Below are 12,580 nucleotides of genomic sequence, written 5' to 3'. Positions count from 1 at the left end.
GGTATATAGAATGCTAAATTTGGAGTCAAGAAGGCATGAATTTTAATTCCACCTCCATACATTAAGGGTGACCTTAGGTAACTCACTTATCATCTGTGAGCATTTCCTCCTCTCTAAAATGGTGGTGTTGGACTCAATGACCTCTAATGTCACTTCTAGCTCTAAATATATGATCTTCTTGTCTAATTCAATTAAACAGGTTCTTCAGATGATTCTGCCAGATAAAGGAAGCACAAATTCGGTTGAAGATATTTAGGGGAATGGCTATCTTGGGGATTTCCCATTGGAATGTAAATATGAAAAATAAGAATTTCATATATTACTTTTTAATTTTCAAAAGGAGGAAACTGAGTTTTGTAGTATCCAGATTCCCATCTATATCAAATATGCTACCATTCTTCACCTATAAACCTGGAAATTATGATACGTACACTCATAGCTATGAATATGCATTGTGCTCCTTGAAGTGTGATAGAAATGTGAATTATTTGAAGAGTCTAAGATTCTCTATGTTTATGGAATAAGCCCAGTCTAACAAAGACAGTTGGAGAGGTAAATCTGATTATGGTCCATTTGGGAACAATAATTATTATCAACTGATATTCACTTTATTCTAGTTCTAGTGTTTCCTTAACCCATATGATCCAGGGAAAATTGTTTCTCCTCCTTTCTCCCTCACTTGATTTTATAAGGTCCCAACTAAAATTCTATGATTCTGATTTTATATCCTAATCTGTACCAGCATATTTTACTCCCAAACTAGTCCTTCTGCCTGGTTTCCTGTTTAAGGTGCCAAGTATTGAATCTCTAGGTGCCAAAACCTCAATCCCACCTTTGACTCCATTTTTTTCTCCCTTGGCTTCTAGCATGCAAATAGTTGCCAAATCTTGCCAATTTTACTACAGACATGTCTCTCGCATCTCTTCTCTACTTCTACAGTCACTACCCTCGTTCCCGTCCTCCTCAGACCATGGCAAATTGATCTTTCATTGCCAGAATTTCTATGCAATGTTTCAGATTTCTCCTTTGAGACTACATTTTTGAGGTTTATGTCAAATCATTCTTCAAGGACATAATTTTTTTTTTACAGCAAAGGTGAATTAAACTGTGAAAAATCTCTTTTGAATTAATCCTAACCCTCTTTATAATTAAAATAACGTAGTATAATTGAAATATTCCGTTTATTCCTATCAACTTAGTTATAAAACTATGATGCATTTCCAAATGACAAAAGACTGAGTGGAAATCGTTGAGAAGAGTTCTTTGTAAACTTTGAAAAATTTTATAAATGCTAGTTAGCTAGCAGAGTTTCAGAGGTGGGGCACACATTGTGAAGGAGGGTATTTTAGTATGAGGATGTTCAATTGGCATTTCAAACACAACATGCCCATGATAGAGCTCATTATCTAGCTTAATTCCTTAACCCTCTCTTCTTTGTAACTTGCCTACTGATAAAGGAATCCGTCCACCTCACAGTTTCCCAGGCATGCATTATCATCTTTGAAAACTCACTACAAATATCCAGTCTGTGGTTACATCTTGTTTCTACCTTCTCTCTACTCATAAAACCACTGCTTTAGTTAAAGCCCCCATCACCGTTCACTTGGACTATTGCTATAGTCTTCTAACCAATCTCCTCGTCTCAAGTGTTTCCCTTTTCTAAACTGTCAAATATAAACTTCTCCATTTGGCATTTCCAGCCTTATTGCATATTAGTCCCTCTACACACATTGAGTTCTAGTCAAAGTGACCTTTTCATCATTCTTCATATGTAACACTCTATTTTCCCCTTCTGTGTTTTGTTCTAGGTTTCTTTCTGATCCAGAATGTACTCTTGCCTCATCTCTATTTTTCCAAAGTCCTTAGTTTCCTTCAAATCTCAGCTGAAGCACAAACTTCTCTATTGTCTTTCCTGATACCTCCAGCTCCTAGAAAAAGGATTTTTAATTTTCGGTGTGTATTATGGACCCCTTGACTATTTGTTGAAGTCTAAGGAACCTGTTTCAGAATTATGTTTTAAAATGCATAAAATACATAGGATTAAAGAGGAAATTAATTTTATTAAAATACAGTTTTCAAAATATTTTTAAAACTAGCTCATAGACTCTAGGTTAAGAATTCATGTGCTAGGGCCCTGTCAGTCCTTCAACAAGAATTTACTAAGTACTTACAATATTTTAGGCACTGTTCTAGTCACTGAAGATGCAAAGAAAGGCAAAAATTCTTTTAAAATTATTAATTAGTTAATTAATTTTTAGTTTTCAACATTCACTTTCACAAGATTTTGAGTTCCAAATTTTCTCCCCATCTCTCCCCTCCCCCCACACCAAGAGACATGAATTCTGATTACCCCTTCTCCCAATCTGCCCTCCCTTCTATCACCCCCCCCCCCCCACACACACACACCTTCTCTTATCACCTTCCCTTCTATTTTCCTGTAGGGCTGGATAGATTTTTATACACCGTTGACTGTATGTCTTATTTCTCAGTTGTAAGAACAATTTTTTACATTAATTCTTAAAACTTTGAGTTCCACATTCTTTCCCTCCCCCTCCCTACTCACCCTCATTGAGAAGGCAAGTAATTTGATATAGGTCATACGTGTGTAGTCATGCAAAACACTTCCGTAACAGTCATGTTGTGAAGGACTAATTCTATTTCCCTCCATCCTATTCCACTCCCATTTATTCTGTTCTCTCCTTTGACCCTGTCCCTCCCCAAAAGTGTTTCCTTCTGATTACCCCCTCCTCCCTTTTGCCCCCTTCTATCCTCCTCTCTCTTATCCCCTTCCCCCTATTTTCCTGTAGAGTAAGATAGATTTCCATACCCAATGGAGTGTGTATGTTATTCCCTCCTTAAGCCAAATCTGATGAGAGTAAGGTTCATTCATTCCCTCTCACCTCCCTCCTCTTCTCCTCCAATATAAAATCTTTTTCTTGCCTCTTTTATGTGAGATAATTTTCCCCATTCTACATCTCTGAAAGGCAAAGATTCTCAAGAAACTCAGTCTAATTGCAGACAATATGAAAACAACTAAGTACAAACAAAATATAGATATAGATTGTGTATGTATATATATGCCTATACATACACATATATACATACATACATGTACATACACAAAAGAGGTAAGACATTAACATTAGGAAGGCTTGGGTAAGGCTTTTCGTACAAGGAGGGTCTATTGCTCAGACTTGATGATGAGGAAGGAGAAAATTCTCAGCATGGGTGATAGCTGTGAGATGGAGTTTCTAGTGTTCAGAATAGGAGACCAGTGTCACTGGATCACAGATAATGTGGTAGAGGTATGTGGCATAAGGTATAAAAAGACTTGAGAAATAAGAAAGAGAAAGTTTATCAAAGGCTTTACAACCAAACAGTGGATTTTATATTTGATCCTGGGGGCAATAGGGAGCCACTGGAGTTGATTAGAGGAGTGACAGTCAATTTTATGCTTCAGGTAGATCACTTTAGCAGCTGATTTGAGGATGGGCTAGAGTGAGGAAGAACTTGAGGAAGAGAGACCGATAATGGGCTGCCGCAGCAATAGCCAAGAAGTGGGGTGATAGGAACCTGTACTAATGGGCTGGCAGTGTCAGAGGAGAGAAGGGACATTTAAGATAGACAGAATGAAAGTATAAATGACAAAACTTGGCAACATGTTGTATAGAAGGGGAATAATGAGGAGTCAAAGGTAACTCCTAGGTACTGCGTAGTTTGGTGGTACATGTAACAACAATAGGGATGTTAGGAATAGGTAGGGTTTGGTGTGCATGTGGGGGAAATGATGCATTCAGTTTTAGACATATTAAATTTAAGATGCCCATGAGACAGCCCTGTATCTGTTTTGTATGTAACTATATATGTACATTCTGTCTTCCCTGCCTAGACTATAGGCTCTTTCAGGGTAGGAAAGAAGGAAAGAAGTTAAGAAGAAAGAAAAATATGTAGGAAAGAAGGAAACAAGCATTTATTTACATGCCTACTATGCACCAGACACTGTGCTTAAGTGCTTCACAAATATTACCTCATTTGATCCTAATAATAATTTTGTGAGATAGGTGCTATTATTAATTCCATTTTACAGATGAGGAAACTGAGGCAGACATGGGTTAAATGGCTGCCCAAAGACACACAGAGTCTAAGGCCAAATATGAACTCAGGTCAGAAAGACTGGGGGGGAGGGGTAGGTGGTGCAGTGAATAGAGCACCGGCCTTGGAGTTAGGAGGACCTGAGTTCAAATCCTGCCTCAGACACTTAACACTTACTAGCCGTGTGACCTTGGGCAAATCACTTAACCCCAACTGCCCTGCCTTCCTTCCTCCCAAAAGCAAAAAAAAAAAAAAAAGGCTATAGGCCTTGTACTCTATTTTCTTCATCACCAAATTTCCACCTTGCTGAAAGAGACTTCTTTCACTTTTATGTTTATGTCCTAAGGGCCTAGTATAGTGTCTGGCACATAATAGGTGCTTAATATATGTATTGATTGAATACAAAGTGGAGGGTGAATGACAGCACCAAACTTAGTATAACTCTGTCAGAGTCATAAAATCTTAGAATTAAAAAGGAAACTCAGATATTATCTAGTGTGGATTCCCTGTGTAACATGTATGACAAGAGTTCAACCAGACTCTGTTTCCAGTCAGAGTTATAACATTCTAGTGCTTGGGATTACTGTGCTGGTGGGAGGGGGAGCCCCATAAGAGATCCAGAAGCCAGTCATGGAGGGGAGCAGGGAAGAGCTAGGCCAAAGAGGAACTCATATGGAACTTTCTACTTCACTAATTCTGTAAATCTGAAATTCTGCAAAATCAATTTACTTAAAATGAGTGGTGTGTGTGTGTGTATGTGTGTATTCTTTATTGAGACCTTACTTATAACATTATCTGTTACAAACATTCATTTAGTTGTACATAGGCCCATTCTGGAACTTCTAAGGGGAGCATCAGAAGATGTAAGTAGAAACACCACTCACTGTTCCAGGAAAAAGGAGGCTTGAATTCTAGTTTCTATTCCACCATTAGCCTTGTCATTTTGGTTATTAAATAACCTATCTGGTCCTAATTTTGCTCATCTGTAAAATAAAAGGTTTTTACTAATTATCTCCAAAGCTTTTTGCCCAATTCTGTCTCCCAATATTGTTACGGTATCGTTAGGTGATCCCAGGGTGAGCTTCCAGTGAATTTCGTTATGTAACTGTCAAAATTATTGCCAGCAGGCTTTGAAACACCAAAAAGAGAGCTACATGGGACAGACACAGGGCTCCGGAAGCTTGTTTATCTTTCTGCTTTCTGGAGAAAGGTCTCTGGTTTAAGACAACAAGAGAGCCCTCCCATTTTTTGTTGCCATGTGACATTTATCCTTTGGGCTTGACTAGAATTAATTATGATCTATCTTCAATTGCTTAACTAGATACTTGGTTAGATGACTTTTTGACAAGATGTTACAGCTCTATTATTTTGTGATTTACTATTTTTTACTAGTCTTCATCTCTGAAAACATGAGCAAATTTTGTTTCGTTTGTTTTTATTATTAGGTCTATTCTTAGCACAGAAGGAAAAGCTTAAGAATTGAAGGGACAAGGGATTTGATTAAAATATATTGTCTCAGTCTGGTATTAACTGAAATCCCCATAGGGCTTTATATCTAACTCAGTATAGCCTCATAACAATCCTTTGAGTTGATGGTTAAGGTATTATTCTCCTCATTTTCCATATAGGAAAACTGAGGTTCGTAGACTTTACCATAGCTGTACAGAGTTAGATATTAAACCTGAGTCAGCATGCTGGTCACTTTGGCACAGTGCCTCTCACTAAAGGAGCAAAAGAAGGGCCCAGTGTGTTTGTTGGGTTCTCTTCAAAGACTTTATGGAAAAGATATGGACAAGAATTGTTTAGGATGAGAGAGAGTAGTGCCATCAAAGTATTAAAATATCAGGTCATTCCTCCTCTAATATTTTTCATTTTTGTGACCCTGGGCTAGTCACTTAACCTTTGTGGACTTATCTGTAAAATGAGGGGGTTGGATTAGATGGCCCCCTGGGGTCCCTTCTAGCTCCTGATCTGGGATCTTTATTTGGATCATAGATTAGGAAGTTGAAGCAAATAACCAGTGATCTGATTTGGAACTTTTAAAATACCTTTGAAAAATTGATGTCAAGACTTTTTTTTCAATTGTCTGTGAAAAACGAACAGAAATCACTGGGTTTGTAACATAAACATTTTAATAGAAAATTCACATTATTATTGACTGTGATAATTTAAATAATAAATATGTGCTTTCATATTCTTAATAGATAGTTTAATACGTAGTTAAATTTCAGTTTATCTGCTCTTAAAAATAAAGCTCATCAAGAGTAGTAGTGACAATATTATATAAACACTTTAAAGAGGATCACCCATGTCAATGAAAATCACACATGTTCGTATGTAATAACAATATTACCTAACCTCAGTCAAAAACATTTTGGTGAATGGTTCATCTTGCCCTATCATGCCCAATTGCACATATTTCCATTGGACCTGGGTGCCTTTTCTTTTACTGTCAGTTTTATGTACTTTATTAACAGTTGCTATGTAACTGTTCTGAAGGCTATTTTTCAGTACGTAAATGTGAATGTGTCTTGTGATAATGCTGCAGTAACTCCTTCCCCTTTCAATCTTTGAGTTTTCCTCTGACTTACTCTTCTTCAGACTGTGACTCTGCAACGTGCCTGCTACTCCTTGTTGAGTCATTTGTACTTCCCCTAATCTTGAGGCACCCTAAAAGGCAAAGTTACTGTTCCCACAGGGAGACACACTGGAGCATTCCCTTTGGATCTGATGACATCTTCAGTTCCCTAGGTCCTCCAGAAATCAGTCACTTAAGGCTGTTACCCTGAAGTTCATTCAGCAATTTTAAGTAAACTTCTGATTTGAGGAACCGGGGATAGGAGTCCCTTTCCATAAGTGTATATATAATTTTTTGGGCTTCATCAAAGCTTGTGGGAGTTGGCACTTGAATTTTCTTAGCTGTAGACTCACGGGTATGAAAATCAATATTGATCTAAAAGACAAAAAACACAACATAATTAACTGCTGTCTTTCCCCACTAGTTCTAATAAGTTTGTTAAAATGTTATATTAAAACATCTTATGAAGATTTTAACTCAACAAACATTTATGAATCTCCTCTTCTATGGTATGAACCCTGTTCTAGGTGCTGGGAATACAAATCCAAAAGCATAAATAATCTAGTCTTAAGGAAACTTATATTCCAATGAACATTTCTTTAAAATGAGTGGTGGTTTCAAAGTAGCTAGGGTTTTAAGTCTCTAGTCTAAAGACTTGGGTATACATCCTGCCTTGGCTGTTTACTATCTGTTGACCTTAGGCATGTCACAGTCTTTCCGGGCTTTAGTTTCCTCATTTGTAAAATGAGGGGGTTGGACAAAAGATGGTGCTAAAGACAATTAAGAACTAAAGAGGTCGGAGAAGAGATTCTGTTACCTGGGATGCTCTTGGAACCTTTAACATCAGTCCGGTGCATTTTATCAAACCGGAAGGGATGACTATAGCAAAGTGACTATTCACCGTTGCTATTGAATTTGCCAATAAATCACATGACTTTAGAATTTAGGGAAACTTAGAGATCATCTAGTCCAAAATCTTCATTTTAGAAATCAGAAAATCGAGGCACCAAAGAAGGTACATAATTTGCTCAAGGCCCCATGTGTAGTAACTGAGAGTCAGGAGCCAAACCTAGAACTTCTGACTCTGGATATAGTGCCCTTTCTACTACATCCGTTGCTGCCTACTTTCCCGCCATCACAGTGTCTGCAGTTTCTAATTGCCCAGGGTGTGGAGCTTTAGCAATCATTACCCTAAAACTTCAGTCTGCTAGGAGAAGAAAAAGAGACCCATACTCAGAGGCCATCCAAGAAGCCAATAGAGCCCCTCCATGTGAGCATTCTCTGCAATAATGAAAATCACAGCTTATTTTGCAAAATCTGTTTCAACCACGTAGGCTAATCTAGTCACAAATAATGATAATCAGTATTTTTGAATTGTACTATTCAACAGAGAAAAAACATTAAGATTTTGCCCTTTTTATTCATAGGATCATAAGACCACAATTTAAGAGCTGGAAGTGACCTGAGTGACAGTGTCTCTAGTCCAGCTGTTTCATTTTTTACTGCAGAGGCCCAGGAAGTTCCAGTGATTCTGCCCAAGAGTACCTAGGGATCAAGGGGCAGGCCTGGGATCATGCCACAATAGAAAGGGGAGTCCTTGGTAGGGAGTTTGAAAGTTATTCTTAATCATATTGATGTTCAACTTGATTAGTTCTTTACTTACTTGCTTTATGGCATCCGATTGAACAAATGCCTTGTAAATCTTTTCAGCCTTGCAATGCAAATGATCCGATTCTGTTCGTTTGTAATCTTCACAGGCCAACCAGAACTCAATATTCTCCTCACTGAACTCTGACTTCAGAAAGCTACCAAAGACAGCTTGCCCAGCTAGAAATTAAAACAAAACAAAGCAAAACTTTAAGTTATAATTGAATTCTTAAGTGCATGACAAAGATAAAGTTTGTAAGAAGACTAGAACGTGTATTCTCTTCTAATGAGGACCAGAGGATATCACTAAAATGCGACTTTGATAGTATTTAAGATTCTTAGAACTGGAAGGGATGTTACAGATTTTCTAGTCAAATTCCCTTACTTTACAATGAAGTAATGGGAGCTCGAGATATTCAGAATCACACAAGTGTCTAGTGACAAATGGAGAGCAATGCTTCATTGAAGTGTATGAACTTTCTATGTTGTAGAAAGGAGGAATCCTTTTTAGGTATGTTAGACCTTATCAGCCTTAAGATCCCTTTTAACTCTGAAATTCTGTGAACCACAAAAATAATCACTTCTCTCTTCTACTTTGTAGCAGAATGTATTTTTAAAAAATGAACTTCATCAATTCTCAGAACATGTGAGTCTAATTAATAGTTAGAGAGTATTACTTTCCCCATTCCAGCAGCTTGGTATACTTGTAAGAGTATTGGACTACCAAAAGGAAGACAAATTTTCCAATCCCAACTCTGCCATTAACTGGCTGTATGACCTTGGGCAGATCATTTGACTTCTATTTTCCTCATCTATAAAATAAGGAAGTTGAACTAGATGATATCCGAGGCCCTTTTTTGTTATAACATTCTATCATTCTAGTTAAGAGAAAATGAGACATAGGCTTTGTCTATACATGTCAACTGACCTTCATTTTAATTAACTTTGTTTAGTCTTATAGTTATAGTCTATAAAGTAGATCAGTTTAGCCCTATAGCAGAATCTGCATCATTCATCGGGGAATAATTGACCCAATAACAAAAGAAGTGCATTCAAATGTCCTAAGATACATGGAACTCTATTGACTAAAGGGGGTAAGTTGCTTAATGAGACTCTGGGAAGTCTGTGAGACCAGCATCAACTCACAAACTAGTTAGAATCTTCTGGTGTCTCTCTTATCAAGCAGCACACTTAACAAAGCCAGCTATGAGCCAGTTAAGCTACATTGTGCACTTGGGAAGAAGAAAGATTGATTGTGTTCCAGGTCAGGAAAAAAAGTCCACCAGTCTCTCTGCTCTTTTCAAACAATTTCAACTTTCTATCTTTTACATTTAGACAAGAACTAAAAACAGGAGGACTTTGAAGAAGGCAATGTAGACATTGCCACAGTTCTGAATAATATTTTATTTTGGGGATTTGGTCATGCTTTTAATGGTCTGCTCTTACATCATCCCCTAGGCCTCCTGCCTAGGCACATTTGTCTGGAAACAGTTACAGAATCAAGTGGTTAACAACTCGTGATGCATGTTATTATTTCAATGCCATCAGTAGCCTTGGGATAGCAGGAATACGTTTTTTTTTTTAAGCAATCTACACTCTTTATACTGTATCTCAGAGGAGCTGTACCTTTGTTATGAAATTTAACTTGGATATAAGAAATCAGCATCAATCCTCTCTACTTACTTTGGTTGGTGAGAAGTTTTTCCAAAGACTGAGACCACTGTATTACTTCTGCTACAGAGAGTCTGCAGAGAATGAAAAATTTAACTAAATTAGAAAATTATGCATTTTAATTGAAAAAAAAGATTACTTTTCAATGTATTTGCTGGTGGCTTTTGATAACAATTCAGATTAGGGTCATAGCTGGTAATGATTTTATTAATAAACTCATTGTAAAGACTTTAGAGCCCTTCAATAGGATTAACTAAAATTTGACTGAAAATAAAATGTAAAAAAAGAAACTTTGCTAAAGCAATGTAAAATAATATGAAATTAAGTGAAATCAACTTGGTTTGCTATCTGAAAAATATACTCTTAAATGGGTTGAAATCTGAAATCATTGATATGCATCTTCTGGGGACTTATCTTGTTAAAATGCAAGTATAATGACCAGGTAACTATTTTGGTTAATACTAATGAATTCTTGAAATAGGTTACTTACATGTCTTTGGACTTGGACGATTTGATTCCAGATTCCAGATGTGGTAACATGGATTTCAAATAGGCTTTCAGGTCTGTTCCACTACAAAAGAGGGTAAAACTGACAATAAATATCTGTAGTTTTATACATTTACATATATAAAAACAACCACCACCACCACCACCACCACCACAGAGAGAGTACCTTTGGTTAAGTCTACCAAGAAATAACTTTGATGATGTTTTTCTATTCTTAAATTGAAATCTACATTCATGTGGAGAATTCTGGAGAAATCCACACATAAGTTTAGTGCAATTTTTATCCCTTTTAATTAATGACAAAAATTGCTGCAGCACCTGCCACAAGTTTTAGCTCTCCCTTCCTTGTATTCTCCCGCCATTTAAAATCATCTAATTTCAAAATACAAAGCTTGAGGTCAATTAAACTTACAAAGCCTTTGGTCTCTTTTTCTGAGTTTTGTCATCTAGTAGAGAATGATCAGATCCTTTCAATTCACTAGGATTAGCGGAGGAAAAGAATATCCTTGGCATTTTGTTTAGTCTTGGAGTGGAGATAGCTGCTGCTCTCATAGTCACCACTCTGAATGGCTCTTCATCAACGGTTGCATGGCTTTATATAGTAAATGCAAACTGGCTCTCCCTCTGTACAGACGAATCTGTTTATCAAGTGATGTTACCACAGACACTGGAAGTTCCCCTTTTCTGGGCTCCTTGTGACGTGTATCTTGAAAGAAAACATACTGTGATGTCTTGTGGTTGAAACCTAATCAAATGAGAACAGGTTGTTGGTTAGAAAATGCACACACTTACATATATGTACACACACACAGAGTGTTTCTTGAACATTAGACCTGCAAACCATCAGGCCTAGGTGATGTTTGTCTGAATCTAATTGCATAACAAGATTGCAAAATTTGCCTGAAAGTTTAGCTTGAAGAACTTTAAGGGTATTTTTAAAAAATTCTCACTGTTTAGCTATAGACATTTTGCTGTGGGTGTGACTGCCTATCATGTGCTTGCTGGGGTATAGAACGTCCCAGTCACATTTTAGCTTTCGATTGAATTTGGTGGAATGTGTCATTGCTTTATTAGTGGGCAATATAGTAAGAAGTCAAGAAATTCCATTTGTGAAATAGTTCTTCTCTGTTGCAGTCATTGGCTGCATTAACCCATTAAGCCCAGGGTTAAATGAAACTCAATTATGCACAAATATTAGTTTTATTTTAAAATAGAGGTTCCAATTCTGCAGGGACTAGGGCAAATTAGTTTTTCTGTTTGTCTCATTTGATTCACATTTTGGTGGGCTAAGAATACTAGGAAATAGTCATTTTTTTCCTATCTCAGCCCAATAGGTACAATTTATAGGTACAGTAGGTACAAATATCCTTGTGATTCCTTGCTTTTGCAGAGTGTACAACAAATATAAACCTTTCCATGATAGATTGATATGTACTCTCCTGGTGATGTTGCTAAAAATTCAGGCAGCACTCCTACAATGGTATGGCTAAATGAGTCTTGAAATGAACAGGATCAAAGGTTTAGAGCTATAAAGAGGTCACCAAGACTACACCTCTTTTTACAGATGTGACTTGCCAAGTGACGTGCTAAGGACACACAGATACTAAATGGCAGAGACAGGGTCTAATGTACACTCTCTGATTCCAAATCCAATAGTGACAACAAAACGTGGGTGAGGGGGAGAGGAGAAATTATGGAAACTGTTTTCTTGACCTATTAGCATGTTTTGATGGAGGAGGTAATAGGAAGGGGTATTCATATAATCATATGTAAATGTGTCAGTTTATTAATGTATTAAGGACTTCAGTTCAGCAAGGAGGGAGGAAGTCTGGTATGAGGGTGTAAGTATAGAGAAGACCTAAATTTTAATCATGAGTTTTTGCTCTATTTCTATCTAGCTATGTGGCTGTAGACAAATGACTTGAGCTTTCCTCTGAGAATATCTCCAGTTTTTCCTGCATATAGTTTGTTTGTGCAAAGTTGTTTACATATTATCTCCCTCATTAGACTATAAGCTCCTTCAGAGCAGGGACCATCTTTTGCCTTTATTAATGTGTCCAGGTCTTAGTGCCTCAAACATTGTAG

The 12,580-nt window shown here is 37.1% G+C and overlaps 1 protein-coding gene across 1 annotated transcript; it reads right to left on the bottom strand.

Moving 5' to 3' along the window:
• Positions 1–6,203: 6,203 nt before the first annotated feature.
• On the bottom strand, positions 6,204–11,099 carry RGS1 (regulator of G protein signaling 1). The gene is made up of 5 exons (XM_069074448.1): positions 10,908–11,099; positions 10,479–10,559; positions 10,001–10,062; positions 8,334–8,497; positions 6,204–7,045 (listed from the first exon to the last, which is right to left on the bottom strand). Exons 1-5 carry the CDS (start codon positions 11,045–11,047, stop codon positions 6,860–6,862), a joined length of 633 nt encoding a protein of 210 aa, XP_068930549.1. The 5' UTR covers positions 11,048–11,099; the 3' UTR covers positions 6,204–6,859.
• Between the last annotated feature and the right edge of the window lie 1,481 nt (positions 11,100–12,580).

The sequence above is a fragment of the Petaurus breviceps genome, unplaced genomic scaffold (genome assembly GCF_028583685.1).
Source record: "Petaurus breviceps papuanus isolate PSGF00001 unplaced genomic scaffold, PetGlider_PUasm1.0 90895, whole genome shotgun sequence".
NCBI lineage: Eukaryota > Metazoa > Chordata > Mammalia > Diprotodontia > Petauridae > Petaurus > Petaurus breviceps.
The sequence above is the reverse complement of the archived record's forward strand: the minus strand, read 5'-3'. Positions and strand labels throughout refer to the sequence as shown.

Coding starts and splice junctions, on each gene's coding strand:
- RGS1 (XM_069074448.1), bottom strand. CDS start 11,047: ATGAGAGCAGCAGCTATCTCCACTCCAAGACTAAACAAAATGCCAAGG. Junction 10,063..10,478: donor TCGTCCAAGTCCAAAGACAT/GTAAGTAACCTA, acceptor CATTCTCTGCAG/ACTCTCTGTAGCAGAAGTAA. Junction 7,046..8,333: donor AATCGGATGCCATAAAGCAA/GTAAGTAAAGAA, acceptor TTTGTCTTTTAG/ATCAATATTGATTTTCATAC.